Genomic DNA, 24,471 nt, shown 5'->3' on the forward strand with positions numbered 1-24,471 from the left:
TACCTCGCGAGGTAGATAGAGCCAACAGTCTTGAAAGACTGATAGGCCACGTTCAGTTCATGTAATAATGTAGTTTGTTGTAATGCCTGTGTTTGTGTGTTTTGCTCTGTGTATGTTTTTCATTTTCTTTCCACTAGCCACGATCTCTCCATGGTCTGTTTTAACTACGTAATCAATATTTTCTTGTCAGCTCGTCGATTTATGAGTAGTGCCTTGATGTTGTCTTTGGCAGTAGAGAGTAAAGCGTGATTTCTGTAAGGTTTTGTAGATAGAATTAAGCTTCTGAAATAAATAAAAAAATAAAAATAAAAAAAATATTAGATTTTTGAGAATATTAATATTTAAATACTATCTTTCATCAGAGCATTGTCGTGCCTGTAAATATTAGGAAAAAAGCTGTCATTCAAATCACATCAGTCGATAACAAACTTACTCCACATTATTAGTTGGTAGAGATGCGGTGGGTTTGGGATATTCTAAACTTATTTTAATTTCTAAATAAACCCTACAACCTTACACGTTTGCAATGTTGTTTTCAAATTATCAGCTGTTACAGTTACATAAAAAACCCATGTTGCTTTAGCAAAAATGCAGTAAATATGTAATGCAATATTGTACATAGTTGCATAAATTGCATTGGCAAGGCCGGCCGTACTCTCGACAGTTTCTATGCAAGGTCTGTACTAATCATAGGTTGCTGTGCCCTTTAAAACTAGGCAGTGTATTGCAACACAAGATTGTTTGTAAAGAATATTTTACATAGTGTTTATATAAAATTTTGATTGCAGTTCCTCTATTTATTTGCATTGGTTTGCACGCCTGTCCAAACATTATGTACTTTTTATATTTGTCACCACTTAACTATATGAAATTTAATAAATGAGTATTGTATACATACATAAAATCACGCCTTTTTCCCGGAGGGGTAGGCAGAGACTACATCTTTCCAGTTGCCACGATCTCTGCCTACTTCCTTCGGTTTATCCACATTCATAACTCTCTTCATACAAGGTCGGCGGTTTCGGGTACTCTTGTTCTTGAGAATCGAAGATTGAATTTGCTTTTGCCCTTTTGGGCATGGGTCCGTTATTTATTTATTATATTTTATTACATTTATTATATATTGACATGCCGGTATATGCGAATTTTCTTATTTAATTTTTGATGAACATAAGTACTTACATAAAACCACATAAGAATACAAAAACTGTCAGAACATCAAAAACAATTGCATGAAACATGCACTTTGCCGATATTAAAATGAACTTCCGACAAAATAAGACAATGCAAACACAACTGCACTCACAGATGCAGTAATGCAAGACCTTCGGCGCATCGTATTGCATTGGCCAGCGGAGAAGGGCACTGCATGCATAATATAGGTGCATAGATGTGAATTGTATGCGTGTTGCATATCATTTTTACGAACGATGTAACAAAAATATGAAAACGGTTGTGAATTTTTAGTCAGTAAGTTAAGTTATGTAAACTTAATGGATGGTAGGACGATGAGTCAAAAGAAGTATTAAGGAATCGTGACAATGCTAAACATATCAATTCTGGTTTTAACTTAATATAAGTAACATTAATTATCATAAGAATTATATTCCTTACTTTTTTTATTTATATTGTTGTAAGCATAATATGTTAGTTTTAATACAAGTAACGGAAGATAAAATACTAGAGTACCATGACTACCTCAATATCAGGCAAATTGCCAACTGCAGTGACAATCTGTTTACAAGAATTATTTAGATTTAGACATTTTATAAACCACACACGTACGTGTTTCTGCCGGATTACTGCTTTGTTATCAGAACTAGCTCTTACCTACAGGTTTGCTTACATGAGTATTGGCAAAAAATATTTTTTATTCGACACTATATCATTACTGATAGGTAACAAACAATGAAACGTGCTTGATTTTAACTGCTCAACTCATTAAAACGCGAGTCAACTAGATGTTTTTTAATTTTAGATCGTGTCATTCTTTTCATTCCTCTAAAACCATTATGTTATAGTCAAACTATTAGGCGGCTAACTTATGTATAAGGTCCTGAAATTTGCCGGCTTTTAGCCTGAGGACGGCAGTATTGGTGTAGGAGGTCTACACCTTATTACTCTACCTTATCTATTTTTGGCTTCTTAATTATCCCGTATTGCAGGAACTTATCGCTGATATGTTCTCACAGCACGCAAGAATTTAGTCTCCAAAATTAAACAATTGTCGATTTGTTGACATCCAACAGTTGAGCGAAAAAAAAGTTCTTTTTTAGTTATATCTTTCTTCAGACTAACATCACAAAGGTAAACATAAAAATGTTAAAAAGTCATGTAAAATTGTTTTGATAGTAATTCTATGACAGATACGAGGAGGGCGCGCAAAGTTATCGGTCGGTGCATTGCTTTGTGCAATGTTTGCCCCAGATAACCACGTACTAGTGCTATCTCGAATTAATGTTTATCGTGCCAACGCGATGCGATTGTTTATGAAGTAAACAATATTTCGATAAGTTAATTACGAAAAAGGTCGTAGATTAACATTGATCTGGTAAACCGTTATTGACCCGTGTCACGATAAACTTTTAATTCACATCGATATATTTTTAATCGGTGTGGTTTTTCCCTACTCCACAACTCTACAACTTGCTTTAAATACAAAGTATTATAAATTAGAGTAATGTTCTAGAATCCATTTAAAGCTAAAGAAAAAATGAACATACCCTTTTCTCAATTCTACGTTCAGACAGTATTTTAAAGATAAATAGATGTTAAATAAAGTCGTATATTCGGTTTGAAAATTCACTAAGTAAACAACGCCCCGACAAGCGCGACAGCTTCCTGAAAACCCGGCGAGTCTCGTACTCATTGACATCTAGGAATTGGAAACTGGGAAACAAAACTGCGAATCTCCCGTCGGATATTAACTAAAGTAGCGGCTCCAGACAAAAGCGTCGTGGATTCCCTTATTTCCGGCCAGACGGGCGCGGAAGCGAATGCAGCGTCTTTTGCACTAACATAGATCTAAGCTAGATACTATTTCATTCATTTGTATGAGAACTAGGAGTGATATGACAAGTATTTTATGTTTGCCAAAAAAACTAAATACGGGACATTTTCTATTTCACATGTAAACAAATGTTTTGTAGTTAATAGTAATCTGTGGTGTTAAAAATTGGTACTGCGGTGAAGGGTCAAAATCACTTCAGATTCTAAATGAAAAGATGTTACTGAGTCACTATTTTGCCACTCGATTTGACACGAGAAGTACTTTAATAAAATCGCGAGATCTAGCTACGTCTATGTCCGTGTAATTTTGCATAAACTGCAACAGTCATTACTGACAGCCTTTGAAAACTAAACTTCTTGTCGAAGAGATAAGGCACTCTTTCGAGTTACATGGCATTCCAGTGGGAAGATGATTTTTGACAGCAGATCAGCGACGCAAACTGCATTAGAATTTTGAAACTATCCGTTATCTCCTGTCATTGCGATTTCAATTCAATTTGTATTTTGTGGGACTTTGAGACACATGTAATAATATTTTGGCTAATATTTGTATTGTTACTGGGTGGGTATCGATTATTTTTTTTTACTGATCAGACTCTGGGATTGATTGCAACGTGTGGAAAGGGAACAATAATCCCTTGCATTTACTTTGAAATAGAGCTTGTCAAAAATCCCTCTCAAATCCATTAACTGCAATTTTGAAAAGCACTTACGCAACAAAATCAATCGAAAGACGTTTGGCGTCACGCGGGGTGCGCCCGATAACCTATTTTCACCGTACGGCCAACCGCGATCTTATGACCCCAGCGCGACGGCGCAGATTCCCAAATCACCCCGAGCGACGGAAACTTGCGACACGACGTAATGAAGTGTAAGCTTGAAGTCGACGTTACGCGGTTACGCGAACCCATGAATATAAAGCGCGTAAATAAATAGCAGATGCGCGAAAAACTCACCCCGGCGATAACCAACAGACACTTAGCATAATAATCGCGGGGGAGGGGAGACAGGGTGGCACATAGTAAAGAGGGTGGTGCCTACCCTGTGACACGATTCTCACGCGACGGCTTCCTTTCCAACGGGTAATGAATGGGTAGCGACGTAAATATGTCTGACATAACTCAGACGTCGCGTTGCTGTGGCATTGAGAACTCGTTGGACTATTGACCGGCATTGATTATTATCTACGATTATTATTTACGGTGCACGTGTGATAGCTAAATATTTCGTACAATGCGCATTTTGTTTTTATTAACATTATCTAATGGAATATTAAAGATGCAATGGACGATATCTACATTGTTGTTTCCTAATTTTCATAGCAAGTTCATAGCTACTGGGGCGTTAAGCCGAAAAGTGAAAAAAATTACGGTCATCAAGTTCCGTAGCATAACACAATATGCAACTGGAAATATGCAAAAATGTGAAAGAAACAGATTTCTTCAAAGTTAGTAGCGATTGGCCCCAAAACAATTTTACGCACGAATACAAATTAAATAGACAAAAACTTTCATGATTTACAAAACTAGCCATATCATTCATTTTATTATCATTCGCTTCCGATAAGGCCGATAATGATAATGTATTGTTTCCCTAGCAACATATCAAGCGGAAGTCTGTTAAAAATATTTTTATTGATTACTTAATTTGAGAGAATTTCGGGTAAAGAATTAACTTGTTTTAAAAACTTCTCTTAATGATCAATCATGCTCAAACGCCTCTAACTTAATCTACACTTGATTTGTATTAATTGCTTAGTAACTTACATAAATATTAAACTTAGCTTACACTTCATAAATATAAGCCTAGTAAATCTTAAATGCTTGTCCTATAAAAATGACCTCCTAAGGTCCGATAGGCCCCAAGTATGGCGTGCGTTCCGTTTCTCGGTAACATAGTTTACGCCCGACACTAATCGTTCTAGGAAAATACTACAAGCACTACAAGCCGTAGTAATTTGTCGCAATTGCGTAACGATCTTTATTGCCTTATGAGGACAAATTGAATTTTGTCATATTTTGATCAAGTGATGTCAATGTGCATTCCTAAGTTTACTTAGAATTTTCTCTTGTACAACTGCTAGAACTAGATCATAAGAATATTGGCATGGTTTTTTTTTTAGGAAGAAAATCTACTATTCTACATTTATAATTTTGTACCGTAAAATCTAGTATAAATAGAAGATGTTTTTGTTTACTCATAGAAAATTACAGCAATATGTTAATCCAAAAATTCATTTCCATACTGTTTTTCATCAAGCCAACTTGATCGTATGCGCGCCGCGGGGTGTCGTATTTAGGCTGCGCTGGGCCCCGGGGTATATGGGAACGGGAGGGACACAGTAAACCCGCTTTGACAGGGATTTGAGTCTACCAGAGGCATGATCAATTTGCAATATAATAGGTACCTACTTGTTATTCGATTTATGAATGCGTAAAAAGAATGCTAATAACACGTTGTGAATTTAGATGGATAAATTTGCGAAACGCAAAATTCGCATGTTTTCAAGGCGATTTGTCTTTCAAAGCATTTATTTGTCATTATTAAACTTTTATACATGGTAGAAAAATCTAAACTTTAACCAGTATTAAAATTAAACTGAGCTCTATAGGATCTACTAATATTTAGTTTTTGTAAAGTATTTCAGTGCCTGTCCTTTTTCATAGGCATTTGATTTGTGCCATTATGAAAAAGTTTATTTTTATATGTTATCATAAGTCGTATAGTCCTATAAATCTCGCAGTCCGCTCGGGACCGTAAGACTTCTTTTACTTTACATTCTTAAACTTTATTTGGTACCGACACAGTATAACCCTTTGGACATTAAGACTCAAGATGACGAAATATAAAATCAAAAGCCTCTAATCGAACTACCGTGTATTTATTGCATCAGGGTTGCAATCAGCGCCCCCGCGACATGTGCAGGGTCTGCGCCCGACGTATCATTTGCGCTTTTGTACGCCCACTCATTATGCTCGCTCACTGGGCCGAAGCAGGGGCGTGTCTGACGAAGCCGCCACACGTGTTGTTTAACATGGGAACTGATTGGGAATTTATTTTGGACTAGGATGGATAGGACGTTTCGGGTAGAAAAGTCTATAATGACACTTCATCAGTTTTGTTCTACCACGTTTCGTGTTGTTAAAACATTGGAACGTATTGGGAATTTTTATCCATTAGTGAGTTAACAGGACTAACAAAAGAACTGCTGCTGCTTCTGATGAATCATTTTGGAAGAGAAATGGTACAATAGATCTAAGTAATTACCTACCTTATCTAATGTTTTCCTTCGAAAAATACGAAAAATATCACTTTGCAAGTGCTAAAAGTGAATCAGATTTTTTTAAAATCTCTATGTCTAGTTCTCTATCTCTATCTCTATAACTAGTTTGTACGATAACTGAGTTTGTAAATAAAGCAAACTCATTTGTCTTTTCTCTCATCATAATTATCATATCGCATCGTAACGAAATGTTTAGCGTAACACAAGCTTTGAAGCCCTGAAACAGCTGATAATGTAATCAGAAATACTCTAAGATGAGAAACTGATCGTTAATTATAAAACATAAATAAGTGATCAATTTAACATAAACCCACACGGCTATATAAAATATATTGTTTCTAAGTACAACAGTATCAATATCATTTGTTCTGAGACTGTTATAATCTCTTCTCAAAGTTTTTTTTACTCTTAATTAAGTAAGTCTTCTGTGCTAAAAATATAAAGGAACTGGGATTATCAACCGTCCAAAATTAAAATATGAATCGTTAAAAAGTTGAATGGCCGGAAGCCGCCCGAAGTGGCTGCAACTTTTACGATCTGATAAATACTTCAATGTTTATTCGCTGAAAGTGAAATATTACTGTCGTAATATGCGTGATTTATTTAAGGTGATATTTTTGACATAGAGTAAACAATAGTTGTTGCCATAGAACTGCATTATATTATTTCGATTTCTATGGTTGTTCTTCTTCTTTGTGACTTCGCTCATAGGCATAGCCTTCCCCACAATCTCCAGCCAATTCTTACTGTTGGCAGACTGTCTTACCCTGAAATTACTTACGAAAGTAATTTTACTTCGCAAGATTTTCAGAAGAACGATGATAGGAGCAACTCCTATAAACTTAAGACATTAAATCTAGTTTTATCATTATATTTCTTATTTAGCACGGGGCTGTAGCTAACTTAGTTGTTTATAAGTACTAAATCGAAAAGCAGAGGAGCCTGAACCGTTTCGTGACACTGTATGTCTGTCTGTGTTCCTAGACGACACGCGAGGTTTTTAGTCGTCAGGACGATTTGGCGACGACAGCTTAGGGCGACACGCTAGGCTAGCTACACGCGCGCGATAATTTCTCGCCACGATAAAATCGTCACGCCCAATTGTCGTGTGTAAATTGTCTTTACTTTGTAAAATTTTAATGTGTTTAGATTCCAGGAGACATGCATCAAAGTTTGATAAACATCATTACATAATTAAATTTAATTATTTAAAAACGTTGTTTTGTGTATCAACAGGCTGCTGAGCGATTACTCTGCCCCAATTTATTTAGCAATTCGTTCGTACGGAATAGTCGCACCAAAACAAACGCGACGGAATATGCCACCCACTCGATATTCGAATTGTAAGCGAGATTACAATGTCTGTAACGCGTTCGGGTCGTCGACCGAAATCGGCGCGGGCGCGACCTTGCATCGCCTCTGCCTCACCTACATACGTACGCCGCGGCCACTTTTGCTTTCGACATTCGCAAAAAAATTTGGCGACTTCAGAATGTTCTATTGAGTATTCGCGTTCAACGATCGCGTGCAGGGTTGCTACGCTTCCGCTCTTCACTCTTGTTACGAGGAAGAAGTTTCACAATAAATTAGCTACTTTATTGCTAACATACCTACTATATCAACAGTTAACTTAAAACCTCATGTGAACGTGTTTAGGGTTAATTAACTATTTGCACCGGGAATGCAATCCTCATTAACATTGACGGAATGAGCCCGAGCCGTCGTCAGGGGGAGTTCGGGCTCGATACCTTCAGTTGACTTAACGATCTCCGATATTAAATTAAGATCCCCTCAAGATACCTGAGACGTTTCTTAAAATCTTTGGTCTTAAAATTGTTCTTAAAAAATTGGGTCAATTAGCGACAAAGCTCCCAGCGAAGTGCGAGAAAGGAGGGGAATGTACGACCCTAGTTATGGCTCTAGATTGTGGCTTCACAAAGGGCGAGGGTGCACCCTTGACAGGCCGAGACAACACCCCACGGCCCTCTCGCCCCTTCTCCATCCCGCTCACGACACCCCCGCCGCCACGGCGAAAAAAACACCCACCTACATTACCACAAAGTTCATAATCGTATGTAACTTGTGGGTTACGTGTCAAATTTCGTTACTCGACATTACCTGTGGATCTCGCTTAACAAAAGATCTTAAAACGAATAACGCGGGAGCGCTCCCAGAATAAACATTTCACGTGATGTGGGTTTTACCAACATTATGCGGATAAGTAAGCAGCTCCAGTTCAAACGTGACGTAACTGGCAACTTCTTACGTTTGGCTGATACCTTAGCTTGGGAATATCTAAACGCTCTATGTAGCTCCAGTTGCATCCGAAAATAAAAATTACTTAAACGTATTTGTTCATTCGTCATACATAATGCCGCCACGTCAAATCTACGTGCGGTGAATGTCACGCGGTCGAAAATAATTTCAATGTGTGCGGGTCGGTCAGTGCAGCGCGTCTCGTTGCGTCACTGCACCGGACCGGCACAGGGCATTGCACCTTGCGTCGCTCGCAAGCCCACAAACTATGAACATGCTGTCTCTCTCACGCGATCACTTGCCTATCCTCGCATACAATCGATCGTATTCATTCAACAGCTGATTGTTATTAAACGTGATCTGTGACACTGCATTGAACAAGCTCGGTGGGGTTATTAACATACCATTGACTTATGTAATTCAAGGAATCAAAGACGTCTAACAGTTTGTTATGTATTGTTTCAGTGGCGTAGCGGTGCTGAGTTCGACGGAGAGCGGAGGCTGCAGCGGTAGCGACATCACCGAGCCGGCTTCGCCGCGCAGCCCTGAGTCGTCGGGCAGCACCGCAGAGGAGGGCGCGGGTGCGCGTATGCCGCCCTGGGCGAGTGAACCGGCGCCGCCGGCACCGCGACGCCTCGCGGTCCAACCCGCGCCCGTGCGCCGTCCCCACGTGCCTATCCATCGCCGTATCACAGAGTATTTCAACCACAAGATGAAGCCGCAAAACGGTCTCAAGCGAGACTCTAGCGTCTCTAACAACGACGACACCAAAAGAAAGTGCCTGCCTGCCAAAAATGGCGTCACACATGACCTGGAAAAATACATCTCTTACATATCACAGACGCTTAGTCCGAAAGTACTGATGGATGTCGGCAAGCAAGCCGATGTAGCAAAAAAGGCAATGCACCCAACTTCTAATGGTGTGATAGATACAGGGAAACCGACAGATCTCAGTAAAACCACATCCGTTCCCAACTTTAATGGGATGATCGATTATAATAACAAACCTAAAGACAACAAGGAGAAAAATTGTACTAGCTTTTTTGGCTTGGTCGGAGTTCCATCTTCAGAATCCCATTCCAAAGAGAAGCACATCAATGGTATTGTCAACGGATTGCTGGACACTAAAAAGAAAATCCAAGACATTAAAACGACAACAGACCCATCCGCCAATGGTTTGAATGTGAAGAATATGAGTGGGAATAAGAAACATAAAGTGCCAATGTCAGCATCTAGTGATCCAACAACATTAAGAATTGCACCCGCGACATCCGCGAGTCAGACGTCCAAAAAGAATGGTGTTTCAAGGCCAGACTCCACCAGAATGAATGGTGTCGTGAGTTCTACAACAAAATTAGATAGTAAAATGAATGGTGTTATGTGCGGATCGAACAATTTAAGTTTAAACCCTATATCAAAAGTTACAACCTCGAAGAAGGAGCCTGTGAAGAAAACTAATCAGCCATCTAAAAGAACAAACAGGAAATCGTCTGCTTGTATTGCTAACAGTAAAAACCTGACGTGGTCTAAAGCGAATAATCTCAAACAAGTGCAACTCCAGCAACAAAATTGTGTCAATTCTACACAGAAATCTCCCATGACGACAATTCCAGGTGAAGCTAATCCAGCACCAAAGATGAATGTTCCAAATGGTGTGCGACAAGTTTCAATGACAATGAATGGTAGCCTCAGTAATTTGAATGTGCCCGTAACCAATTTACAGAATTGTCACCAATTAAATATTCCACAACCATGCAATGGCACGGTCACATCTAATAATTTAGCCTCCTTCGTTGCAGTACCTCAAAATGTTATGTTAACTGCTTTGAGAATACCGCAGAATGGAATTTCAACACAAACCATAAATCACCAGCAAAACAATATGACAGCTTTCAATCGACCAAATGTCAACGTGTCAAGTCCGACAAAATTAAATGGTCAATTTGTCTTTCCATTTATGCAAAATATCAACGGAACGGTGGTACAAATACCAAATTTAATGACAAAGATGCCAAATTTTGTTTTACCACAAACGACGCAACTGACCACGCAACGACAAGATCATATACAAAATCAGCAAGCGGCCCAAATTCTCATTAACGGCACGCTGTTGAAGCTAGCGAACACCATGTCGCCGACTTATCCTAACGTAAACAAGACATCGCCGGTGACGAGCCAGTCGATTCCCGTGATGAATAAAAGCGTTTCTGGTATGCCACCAAATGGAATAACCGTGCAATCAAAGCCGAATTTCACAGTTAATTTTAGCCATCCGGTTTTAGTTCCGCAACCTGGTTTCATTGTAACGTCTGTGCCAAACATGAACGTAAAAGAAACGTGGAGTTATTCAAGCACAAATGCAGCATCTTCATCACAATCTACGTGTTCCAATCCAATTGTTCACCATCCACCACCTATCGTACCCAATTTTACGACTCAAGCACTGCATACGAGTAGTATACCCATAGCGCCTGTCAAACCTCCCGATAATCCAATTCAGGGTACAGATCCACCAAGTAGTACAGTAAAAGAACCAGAAGTGAATGAAGTGAGACGAAAATTGAGCGATGTGAACCCAAAATTAAATGAAGTAAGCTCAAAGTGTGATATTCCTTGGCTGTCAAAAACTGTTAATAATAATATAGTTCAGCTAGATACTAATAAATTGACTTCGAGGCCTTTTGCACACGTGAGTAGTTTATCAGAGAAACTAGAAGATTTAGCGGAGAAATCGAAAGAAAGCCAGATGTCTGAGGAGTTTAGTAAAGAAATAAGGATTGAACATTCAGAGGCGGAGTTAAGGAAAGTTGAAGAAGTAGCGAGAAGAGAGGAGACCATTTTTACTCAAATTACTGTTTTGAAAGATGTTTCGTCGAACGTTCAAAGTACTCTGATAGAAGCGAACTTCTGCAGTACAACGACAGAGTCTTCCGAGTCCGGGATCGGGACAGACAAGTCTATTGACTCTCCGAGTGACTCCCAGACTAGCAAGGAGTGCGATGAAGATTCGTCTCTTTCGCTTAGTGTGAGTGTGTGTTCGGTTGAGGTGCAGAGCAGTCAAAAGAGTCCAATACTTAAACAGCCAAAAACATTGAGATTCCCACCCAGAAACCTGGCGAAGACTGACAGCGATCGGAGAACTTCTAGTACGGATACTACGTCCACGGTAACGCTGTGTCAGTGGGAGAATTGCAAGAGAGAATTCGAGAGCGATACAGACCTTTTGGAGCATTTACAGGTTAGATTTAAATATTTTTTACAAAAGTTTTTAGTAGAGGAAAATAATTACCAGACATAAACAGCAGCAGAAAAATTTTTTTTTTTAAAGAAGTCGTCTGCTTTCTTGTAAATGTAAATTTTTTGCTGACCTACATATATACGAGAGGTTTTACAATGGAAAAGTCTGAAATAAATGTGTAAATTTTTCCTTTTCATTCCATACATTACATGAAATTTAGATCAATTTATTTACTCACGAGTTCTTTAATAATATTTTGCTGTACTTAATGGAGGTATTCTAATAGTTTAATATGTATTTTTCAGACGGACCACGTAGAAACTCAAGCCGGGAAGGAGAATTATGTATGTCTATGGCAGCAATGCAAGGTCCGCGGCAAGCCCTCGTGCTCTCGGCTCTGGCTGGAGCGACACGCGCTCTCCCACGGCGGCAACAAGCCCTTCAAGTGCATCTTCGACGGCTGCGGCAGAAGATTCTCCACACAGGTATAATTACGTTCCTACGCAACACGCACAAATTTACAGCGTACCAGAACATCGCCAAAACGAGTCCACAATAACGCTCTCGATCGCTGCGACTGAATCCGTTATTGTCTTATCGTTCTGACGGTTTGTTTTGTATCGTCCCTCAATGCACCCCCCGAAAAAGGTCACATCATCGATTCGAAGTTTTCTCGATTCAATGTAAGAACTAGGAACGTTTGTTATTTCTTAAATTGTCAAATATTGCTTGCATATAATAATAGATCTTTTTGTGGTATGTAATCAATGTAATGTTCGAGATCATTTCCGATTTTTGTCTGACCTAAAACATCTCATGTTTATTTGATGATATTTATGGTAATTTATTTCGGATCGTGCATAAGGCGTTTTGTGTTTATGTTTTCTTCGACATCCAATCACTAGTGATCGAATCACGTGTGATTGGAGAAATCTTTATTGTTTCTTTGATTATTGGTCGTCGTTTAGTCTTAATTGTCTTCAAACCTTAAGGTGCTTTTAATTATCTTTTTTCCTAATCAAGTGATTCTATCACTAGTCAATATTTCAAAATCTTGTGGCGCATCACATTAGTTTACCTTTTCAAGTTTTAAGTTTTTGACACATTATTTTGTATTCAGTATTACATATACATGTATAACATTGTTCGAAGTTGTAAATTAAAATTCGTTTAAATTAAAATTGTTTATCTTAAATTCTTTCTTTGAGTGATGTGGCCGCGTTAATTTCCTTAGTAGGCATTTCATTATAGTCTTCGATAGGCAATGTTATTTAGAACAATAAACTTGTGTTATGTTTTCTTTCCCAAGGAAACGAAGAGGAATCCGGAGCAATGGTGGATGGATGTCTATTATTATTATTATCATATTTGTTTATTTGACAAAACAGTAGATTTATTATGTTGATAATGAATTTATTGTATTGTTTGTTGATTCGATACAAGTACAGCCTTGTGATATTAATTGATTGTTATGAATATTAATTGTTGTTCTTGAAACTGGTTCTTGAACATAGAAAAGAATTTGTTGATATTTTTAACGGTTTTTCTGTACTTTTGTCGAAATTTGGTTTGTTTTCAACTACACGTCGTGCGTGGCACCACGCCACAGGAAAATCAAGTATAGTGTTCGGATTAATTAGATGATAAGGGTTTTGAGGAAATAGTAGCTTAATATTTGACAATATTTCAGAACTCATTTATTTTTTAAAGTAAGTTTAAACTGAAAAATCCATTAATTAGGCGCTGGGAATAGGAAGATGAATTACACGATTAGATTAATGTGTCTCTTAAACGTCGTATGTTGATTGATAAATTAATCTAAAATCTTGTTAACAAAAAAAAAATAACGGATTTTTAATATGTTGAATAGAAGTGGCAAATAGAAGTGAAAAAACAGCATTTTAAAAACTCTTGTCTTGCAATGTTTCATCGGCATTTAAAAAAAAAACACGCTCATTTGACTAATCACAGCGATTTCCATATTTTACCCAAATTTAACACATTCCTATGAAATTCCAGATTCTTCTCGAAAGGCACGTGAACAACCACTTCAACGAGGCATCTCCGAATGCGGGTACCAACAAGAAATCCAGCGACAGTGCGTCCAAACTCATCAGGAGAAATGGCAAGAAGCTGCGGTACAGGCGCCAGCCGTGGTCTGGTGAGTGATCATCGTCTACTGTTAGTGATCATTGTCACCCGTCAGTGATCATTGTCACCTGTCAGTGATCATTGTCACCTATCTGTGATCTTTGTCACTTGTCAGTGATCAATGTCAACTGAGAGTCATCGATCACAGTCAACCATTAGTGATCATCGTCAACTGTTAGTGATCATTGTCACCTGTCAGTGATCATTGTCACATATCTGTGATCTTTGTCACTTGTCAGTGATCATTGTTAACTGAGAGTCATCTATCACAGTCAACCATTAGTGATCATCGTCAACTGATAGTGATGAGATTGTTGTAGCACTTGTTAATTTCGTACTATGATATTAGTATAGATGAAGAAAATTCTAATGATCGGCAGCCTAATAGATAAAGCCTGAGACTGGTAACAAATCCTCCCATGTCGGGACCTAACCGAGTAACCGGCATAACCTAATATATCCAATCAAGGTATGGGATTTACATCTAAAATTACACTATCTTCTTCCAGCGCGGATGTTCGACTTCTTCGACGCCGGGACCATGGAAGGACTCGCTTGGCGTCTATCACGGTGCACCCGGTGGAGGCTCGGAGGTCATTGCCCTCTCAGGGAGCCGGCCGGGCGACACACGCTGACTCTCCACGCAGTACTGAAAGCGACGCGATACAACGCGACCGAGGCGAGAAGAGAGGCGCTTCTCACGTACTTCCCACCGCATGTGTAAGTTTTTTTCATTTGTTAACTACCGACCCGCCCAAGCTTCGCTCGGGTACCATTTTATAGATTTCCTCGAAACCTCTCTTTCCTTCTCTTTCTAGAACCTTCAAAAAATGCTCTTTCCAATATTTCGAACATGAACAAAATCCGTCCACAACTTTCCGAGATTAGCGCATATGTACAGACAGAGAATATATAGGGAGACTTTATAATATGTAGCGATAGTGATATGGAGATGTACAGTTTACCTTAGGTTGCCAGAGAGTGATTAAAAGATATTTATATTTGGGGAATAACTTCTCCTTCGAAACATTATTTTTTTGCCAAAATTGTGTAAATGGTATAAGAGTAAAATGTTCTCATCATTAGTCTATACTAATTGTAACATATTTTTAACAAATATTCTAGAAATACCTGCTTCTATCTGGCAACTTTAGGGCTAACTGACAGCAGAACTAAATTCTATATAATTTCTACCAACTTTATAGAAATTATACAGAACCTATGATAAATCAACCACTCAAGATAAATCTTGACCTTTGAAGAAAATTAGTACTTGCAGAATCATTCTTCCGTAATAATTATCGCGCTCTAGTAATAAAAATTTCAATGTTGAACCTATTGTTTGTTTGTAAACAATGTTGCAAAGAAATATTATTCTTTTATTATTCTTCACAATCTTATAATGTTTTTTGTCATAACCCTGTTTTATCGTAAGAGGTACCGACTTGATTAAGGCTTGTCTATCAAGTGGTTACCAGGTCAGTCGATACTGCATAGCCTGGTATTAAGGATTTAATCTCAAATGTTACACATCTGCCTCCTGGCGTTAGTTCCGGTTGCATCCTCACCTTTCTGGAGAGGAGCCCGGGGCGCGCCTTTACTATCATGATCCTGAATAAGTCTATTTCCATTATATCTATAGTTACTTACACTTTAAATATATTAGATTCTAAGTATAGTATGTTTTGCAGGTAAGCGTTATGTGGAGTAATTATATTTGTAGCAGTTCGTGCTTGATGCACGGACAGTAACGTTAGTGTGTCACACGGACACACAGTGTCTTGGTCGGAAATCTAATTTGTACATACAAATATTGGGTGGAGCGTAAACTTTTATTTCACAAGCACCTGACTACAAATAACTTTTCACAGTATGGCATTCTGCCATTGACATTTACTCAAATAAACTTTAAATGGTCAAATTTTTGTTATAAATTTAATATTATGCTGTGTAGTACTCCAAGTAAATATTTAAGTATAAAAATCAAACAAAGTATTTTGAATGATAAAGGGAATTTATTAAATTCGACTTTTCAGAACAAAAAGTTGTATTTGATTGTAGGAATGACACATTTTTTAAAGGAAATTATTATACTTTTAAGATTTTTAAATATTGTCTGGTTTAAAAATAAAATTTTTAAGAACTTACTTGTTAACAATATAAATGTTTCGGTAAGTTCAAAGTCTCAATTTCAGATTCACCCTATCTTACCAGGAACTGAATTGGCAATCAGAGATGTTTTATTTTTACTAAGTTACACAAAAGTGGAGAATCCAAATAAAATAAAAAAAAAAAACAGTATGCACAAGAGAGCTTCTTAATTTAATTGGAATCTCTTCAAGAGGAGAAATTTATTTAGGAATCTTATTTTACTTAGGACTTTTTCAAATAGATCAATTAAAATTGTTTGAGAAACTGTCTTAAATAATCTGATAGTAACGTTACTTCATAATCTACTTGCTCTACAGCGTTTTCGAGTATAATGTGTTGTGTTATCAGGTAAACACACAGGTGGGTCAGACTGGTAGAATCTTGCTTACATCACCCCTCTTTCATTGCTGTAGTTATTTTTTTAACATCATCATCGTAATTTCTTTACGTATTATTATTTAATTCAGTGCTATACTAAACAATTTGTTACTTGTAATGGTTTAAGGTAATCATGTTCTCATTAAAGTAACAATAATCTGTACCGGCCATCTCTTATAAATTAAGAAAAAATCGTCCTTCGACGAATCTGAATGTAAAGTTTCTTCTTTCAATTAAAACAACAATTGTATCAAATTTATTACTTAATACACTACTAAACTTTTGGTAACTTTAGTTATGCCGAAAAATCAAAATGAAAGAAGTTCTTATCTGAAGTTTTTATTTTTCTTAGTATAAGAAGCAATTAACTTTGGGTATTTAATCGCAAATAATGATTAAATATTTTTCTCTTTTTTTCACTTAGAATGATTTCTTTTACAACATGTTCACCAGGTATTTTCATATCACTAATAATATCATAGCATGGAATACTTATGTTGTTCAATGCCTTGCTATTTACCGTTGTAAGGATCATATGCATAACTTGTAACAATAAGTTATTAAAAAAAAATCTTAATTACATTTTTGTTCTTACTGAAGATTGGCAACACCTTCTAAATTTATAATTTGTATTGAAAGCCCTGAACTTGGTTTTGTTATGACAGATTTGATAGAAATGTATATTTGGTATTCAAGGACGTGTGGTATTGCATCAAAATAAATTTAAGTGCGTTAATGAAACATTTCAAAACAAAGTCATAATTTACACAGGTTTTTATTCGCACACGTCTTTTCATTATTATTTTCATCTGTGTAAATAAAAATGTATTATTAAATGCGAAAGTTTAAAAGCCGGAACACAAAATCCTCGAAAATAAGTAAGCGTTTTTTCCTGTCTTGGCTAAACGTGTCCATAAATGATCAGGCGATTACCAAGGCTCTATTGTCCTCAAGGATCGTACAAGGAACATGTTTTTTTTCTCCTTGGATCTGAATTGATAGATAAAGAAGATAAAGCATATATACCTTGTCATAGTTTGTGAATAAGGCGGCAGGTCCTCAGAATTTTAGGACTCGAAACAAAACAAAAGTGAACGTGTAAAAATATACGCAACTTCAACACTACACTATAAGACACAGTGCTGCCACCTAGTGAACGGGTTCTTCGAAATTCTATTTCTACCCTCATTTTTGATTCATGAAAACTAAATAAGTATTTCTATTGGCAACATGTCATGGCAAATACTACTTAGTTCAGTCGAAAGCAAATATCAAGGCATGCAGTTGATCCTGAAGCACTACGCTTTGCATGGACAATTGCCACAAGTGCCACACAGAAATGTTTGAAAAAGAAGTTGCTAGCATCCAAAAATCTTCCTATACACATCGAAATTTTATTTATTATTCTCATCCAAAATTGATGTGAAAATTTTATATATTTCTTCTCATTACTGGTAAAATTGATTTGGAATATCATGAATGGAAAACTGATTGGCGTTTTGGAAATGTTGCTAGCAACTCTCCGGGGTTGCCAGTCCCTACAATCCGGACGTAACATTATCTGACATTAATTCTTAGCTCCATGCTTCGATTTATTTCCTTATGGATTGAGTTATCGTTTGGCAATATTTAGGTTTTCTTCTGTGAATTTATTAGTAGATACATTTGTCACGCTTACTAGTTGCATGATCTGTCTTCGTTCTTCACAAGTTGGGATCGCAACCCAAAGCTGCAAACACAATCCGAATATAATAACGATTAATACGACATCTTCGAAAATGTACATTTTATTTACAGATTTAAATAAAAATGTGTTTGCAGCCGCCTCTGTGTGGTGCTGTATCTTTCAATGATAAAACAATATTTTCATTTTCCACAGGATCGAAGACGAATGGGTGCCGGAGAAGGAAGTTCAGACAATCAAGCGGGTGGAGATCTCTTCGCTGCCGGTTCACACCAAAGTGGTCGTCTACGAGCAGTTCTGCGCCACTTACAAATCTGCAGCGCCGCCGCCGCCTCCCCCGCCGCCGAAGCCGGCGCCGGCGCCCGCCCCCACGCGGCTGCTGCCCGCTAGGAATTGTACGTCGTCACGAGTGCTCGCCAACCTGATCGCCAAGCAGAAGCGGGAACGATTCGAGTGCTCTTCCCAAGTCAACATCTCCTCCCTTTACCGCGAAGAAGAACCGACCAAACCAGAAGTCAGCGGCGCAAAGAAGCGCAAGATGGGGAGACGATATGGCGGAAATTCGTTCTGGCCTTGCGGACGATAAATTTACGTATAGCCTGGGCGTTTTATTGTAACACTGTCCTATTTAGCCGCGTATTGTGAAGTTATAAGGGACAGTGTGACAGTAAAATTATCAGGTCGACTGACACGCTGCTCTTTAATGTATATTTCTAGTATAAGATCCGCCTTCGCACGTATGTTTCGTAACGGCTTTACTCGAACAAATTTTTGTCTTGCTCGATTGTATACGCCGCGAAATATAATGTGAAGGTGTTGCGAGACGTCAGTTTAACAATAAGCACTGATGTATTGTTACTGCCGGATCTAGAGGCGCGGTAGTGTCCACGACAAGTCTAGTAGAAAGTCTCCTGGAGAGATCTCAACTGAAAAGTTTTTGTAAAGTTTCCATAACGTACGTATATCAGTGCTATAGTGTAATTATATAGAGCAGCGTGTCCTGTTGAGACAGATGTTGATTCTCCACTGCGGTGGCTCACGATTAGCAAAAATTATCGCCAAAGATTCGTTGGACGCGGTTCACTGCTACGTAGCAGACGTAAATTTTATTCACAAGACTGATGCTTAATTTTTATAATGATATTACTGACGGTACGCGATCGAGAACAAATTGTATATAGTTAGTGCGATGTGTATTATAGTTGTCTCGTTATTCGAGTGTAAATTAGAATTCGGTTTAGTTTAAATGAGGTTAGGAGTAAGTAGGGTGTCGCTATGACAATTCGACCAGCGATAGTATCACTGCCAACGTGTATATACTAGTGTATGTTTAGCTTTAGATTTATTTGCGTTCGCGTGGTTTTGTTTTCCCCGCGTCTCGGTTGACTCAAGCGAGGTTCCTATTTGATAATTATCCTGATTATACTTAAATTATCTTATTTTCTTTTTCAAATATGATACGGCAATGAATATGTTTAAAGTATACTTTCGTTTTAATTTTGTTTTTTGTTAGAAGGATGTGTAGATTTGTTCACTTTTATCCGTCAAAAAAAAAAGATTGGATATTGTACAAGAATTAAGTTTTTTGTTATTTAATGTGATAAAAGGATGAGTAAGGTTTTATGTTCGAGTAAATGTTAAAGATAATTTTTATTATCATGATAATTATCTAGGATGACGTTATTGGGGCCTCGTTCCCGGCTTAGTTGGGTGTTAGTGATCATGAAGGTTTGGCGGATGTCTTCCACTGGCATCATGGTTCACCAAGTGCCTATATCAGTATCCCGGGCGCCAATCACTGTTGAGACTTTGACAAATTTAATAGGTACATTACGAAAAAGTTGATTTTTTTTTGTGGATGACTTGGCGATGGTCTCTACCGAGCATGTCTTGTTGAAATATTTTCATTTGAAGCTGGCTTTAGCCGGGTGATTTTCACTTGTAAGACTACTCTTTAGACCATGTTTTATTTTTACTAAATGAAATGTCAACAAATACTTTGTTTCATAGATTTTTCTTTCGGAAAACTTCGATATTGATGGGTGACCGGTGGTACCGCACAGTGTTCACTATTTAAAGTTCGCATAAATTGAGTACAAATATTTAAAGCCTCCATGCGTTAAATCAAACTGAACAAAATTTTCCATTTGCCACGATTTCTGCGTACTTCCTTCGCTTCATCCACATTTTAATTTAACTCTCTTCATGCAAGCTCGTTGGTTTCGGGTACTCTTGACCTGACCCATTGCCAGGATGTCCTTAATTTGATCAAGATATGATTGTCTAGGCTCACTCCGCCCTTTCCCTTCACACTCTCATTGTATCTGCTTAGTCAACCTGCTTTCATTCTTGCTCTCCACATGACCAAACCATCTTTACATACCCTTTTCTATTCCTGTAACTACATCTTCTTTCACATCACAACATTCCCTTATTACGCTGTCCCTTATCTGGTCACTCAATTTCACACCCATCATACTCCTTAACGCTCTCATTTCCGCCGCATTTATTCTGCTTTCGTGCTCCTTTTGCCACCCAACTTTCACTCCCATACATTAATGTTGGGACCAACACGCCCTTATTCACAGCCAGACGAGCCTTTTCAATCAACAATCATAATATAGCTAAAACAAGGGTTCGATTGTGAAACGTTTGATTGTCTTAATTTTTTTCAGTATGTATCAAAATATTTGTACTCAAAACATGTTCAGACCATTTATATCCCGCGTAGTCATATCAAACGGAACTTAGTTTAGATATTTTGATGGATTTTCTTTTCCCCCGATTAGAAGGTAACAGAATCAACAGCTGTCTGTCTATTACATAGTAACGTCACTGCCATTCAAGTTGTGTTTAGTTACTACTGCTCGCTACTAAGGTGTTTAGCATCGTTAGCAATAACTTTATGTGATAAGATATAGTGACAGTTCTCGCACAAGATTTGTATTTCGTGTTTTTTATCTGTATCGCGTTTGATCGATTGTGACTTGTTTCGTGGAATGGTTGATAGAGACGATAATATAACGTGAAATTCGGAAATATTTGTGAGATAACAAAACAAAAAAAAAAAACAATTTCTCAAAGATAATACACATTTAACCAAAATAAAAGGCGGCCTTACTGCAAAGCAATACTTATTCGTTTGTAATTTTTACAATTTTGAATTAAGAATTTTCAAAATCATTCTGAACTCTATGGCCATTTCTCGAATCAGGCACTAATGGATTAAACAATGTTTTCGACTCGTACGAGCAATGGAATGAATTGAACAGTCTATAGTACAAAATGAAGCAATGATATAAATTAGAATGAACTTATTACGTAGAGAGGGAAAAGGTTCAACAATGTTCTTTGCTTGTGACGAATTGAAACATTTCGCATACGAATGTAATGTGGCTCAGGGCGCTTTCCTATACGTTGTGAGTGTATCCTCTGTGAGTGTATCTATGTGTCGTGCATTTCATATAAATAAATGTAACTTACGTTGTAATATGTATATTGAATTTTAAATATACATATATTTATACATCTTTAATCTCGTGGAAGATTGATATGAATCAAACTTTTAACTTTGAATTGAAAATTCATTAAAATCTTTGCGTCGATTAGCCACTCAAAACACTCACAACTAAGTAGGAACGCGCCCTTGATCATGGTTTATTTACACGTACTTAGTAACTATGTGCTTAGTAGTAACCGTCAAACGTGGAAATTTCCCAATAGTTTTACGTAATACTAGACACATAACGACTAAGTTCGTGTATACTTTATAGTTGTTTTACAACCAATACGGAACATAGCATGCCAATGATTTTTATATAAACCCAATAGCAGATTTGATAGGCAGAATTTAGATGTTAACTTTTGGAGGTCCCTTATACAGAAGTTGTCATTAACATTGCCTTTTTAGCCATAAGGGGTTTACACGAGAATAAAGTAAATTGTGTTCTGTGCTCACACGATCTCGCTAGTAATTTTAGTTAGTGCCTATAGCGTTAAGTTAGGGTGTGCGTGGACTTTGATAAACACCGTATTTTAAACTTTCGCTTCGATATGAAACAGGACGATGTATGTATTAGAACATTTTGTAGTGTAAACGAAATTAGAGTAATGAGATGTAAAGGAGCCTTAGGCGCGTTCAGTCGTATATATCTTGACGCACGTCAGTCAACCAACAAGATGGCCGACTGACGTGTGGATTTAAGTCAAAAGATCACTATTGTGTCTATATTAGAGAATGTTACTAGAATGTGTTCGGTCGGCACTGTCGCAGTCTTGCTTGGGTAATATTGGGTCCCATAAATTTTTGTGGCATAATTTTAATGTTTTTTGGAAAAATTATCGATCCGCATATTGTTTTTTACGTTTTAAACGTTATGCGAAGCGAAGCGCCTAGTTATGCCATTACAATTTATGAAACCCGATATATATCCATCCGTCTCGCTCATCCGGCATGCGACTCGCTCGCTCGCACACGTTCGCAGTAGGCGCGGATCCAAAGAAGTGAAATAGGAAAATTTCTCTAGTAGAAAAGTTGGTGCCTGATTGTCGTGTGGTTTTGGAATCGTGTGCTTACTACAGATAGACTTCTATTGGAGCGTTTCCAATGTACTGATTATTATTTTAATAAATTAAAAAAAAAATTAGTTTAATTTTTTTCAGCACTGATCGTAGTGCCATATTTTATTGGCTCGCTTTTTTTGTAAATTATTTTTTAGTGAAATTCGACACCAAAATCAGAAAGACAAATTAGTTTTGTTTTATCAGACTTATAATATGGACTTGAATTTGATCTCAAATAAATGGCAGTAATGAATTATGAGAATCATGAGAATGTGCGGGGCGTTCCTGTCTTGTCTCCTATGTGTTTGATCAATCAGTTAATTCGCTTTATGATTTTTACATATAAAATAAATAGGCAGTTGTGTTCGGCCTACAAATCGCTTAAGTACAAGACTCTGTTGCAGTTCGGAACGAAATTTGAGAATAAGAAATGTTTGGCAATGTAATAAATTACTGGACTTAATAATATCTCCATTAGTGTAGAGTTATTTCGGAAAGTTAAGCAGAGAAATATTTTGTAAACCGGACCTTGTGATGGGGTACTAAATTATATCGAAAAATGTACATGTGTAAGCGCAAAAAGATTTATATTTTTATCACTGCCACAATAGTAATAGTCGGATGTGTTTTTTTAATGTGGTTTTCGGCGTTCGTTCTTTTGCTCATCGGTACGTTTCATTCTACGCGAACGTCGAGAAACCGTTCCGTCTTAGGTAAGAGAAGATTAAGGGAACAATGGTAGAATGCCAGCATTTCTTCTCAGTAGCCCTTACGGTATCTTGTTTTGGTCGGTATTATTTCAGCGGCCTATCGTTCGATGTGTGAAGGCGTGAAACACATTACAGCTGACGCAGACGCTACTGAATGTGCAAATAGTTTGCGGTTGGTTTACAAAAGTGGTCTCAATAACTCGCAAACTTTCATTGAATATTTCTTAAAACTTTAAAAAATGTTGTTTATCATTTCCACATTTACCAGAATCAACCGCAACCTTATTGAATATTGCAATTGTTGAAAGAAGTAAAAAAATCTTCGAACCATCTCAGCAGATAGTGCTGCAATGAGATTTTTAGGGAATAAAACTTTTTGCCAGCTGGCTGGCTGTTTATCTGGTCGGATAGACGTCGGGGCGTTTGTATATAGTTAAAATTATATAATAAGGTATTCTGCATACTGTAATTTGGTTCGCGCCTGGCTGGTCCCGTGGGGATGGGAAGGTTAGAGTAGTGTGTAAGGTACGCGTTGTCTTTCAACATGTTTCCTATATTATGCGTTTATTATATGAATGTTCTCCTTTATTGTAAATGTTTGACAAGATACAATAGTAACTATATGTGGAGCCGTATCCCGAATAGTGTGCACTACTTATATTCAATTTGTAGATATTTAATTATATATAGTATAATGTTTAATGCGTTGTCTTATTTGCATGATGGTAACCCGGAAATTTAATTATAATTTTGACCCGGGGCTGTCGGGTAATCTACCTCAATTAATTTATCACACGTTTGGGCATAATAATAGTGAATGTTAATTTAATGGGGAACCTACAAATTTGTTCAATGTACCTAGTGATTTATTAAGATTTTTTTTGATACCTAGAATGGTTTGTCCAGCTGTCACAAGTACTGTATCTTATATTAAATACATATTGTATGATTGATAAACATGTGTTTTATTGTCATTTTACACGGTTGCGATAGAGTTGTTAGTATCGTATTACTCTGGTATGCTTACTGTGTGATGCAAGGAAAGACT

At 37.4% G+C, this 24,471-nt stretch overlaps 1 protein-coding gene across 3 annotated transcripts in view; it reads left to right on the plus strand.

Moving 5' to 3' along the window:
- The window catches only part of LOC132901827 (zinc finger protein jing), a 128,787-nt gene extending 104,662 nt beyond the window's left edge, over window positions 1-24,125 (plus strand). For all 3 annotated transcript variants that reach the window (XM_060944580.1, XM_060944581.1, XM_060944582.1), the window contains exons 2-6: window positions 9,014-11,786; window positions 12,092-12,271; window positions 13,806-13,947; window positions 14,447-14,657; window positions 18,346-24,125. In XM_060944580.1, coding sequence (XP_060800563.1) covers window positions 9,014-11,786; window positions 12,092-12,271; window positions 13,806-13,947; window positions 14,447-14,657; window positions 18,346-18,736 — 3,697 coding nt within the window. In that variant the 3' untranslated portion in view covers window positions 18,737-24,125. The remainder of the gene's footprint in view (window positions 1-9,013; window positions 11,787-12,091; window positions 12,272-13,805; window positions 13,948-14,446; window positions 14,658-18,345) is intronic.
- Window positions 24,126-24,471: the final 346 nt, after the last annotated feature.

The sequence above is a fragment of the Amyelois transitella genome, chromosome 6, assembly GCF_032362555.1.
Source record: "Amyelois transitella isolate CPQ chromosome 6, ilAmyTran1.1, whole genome shotgun sequence".
NCBI classification, from domain to species: domain Eukaryota; kingdom Metazoa; phylum Arthropoda; class Insecta; order Lepidoptera; family Pyralidae; genus Amyelois; species Amyelois transitella.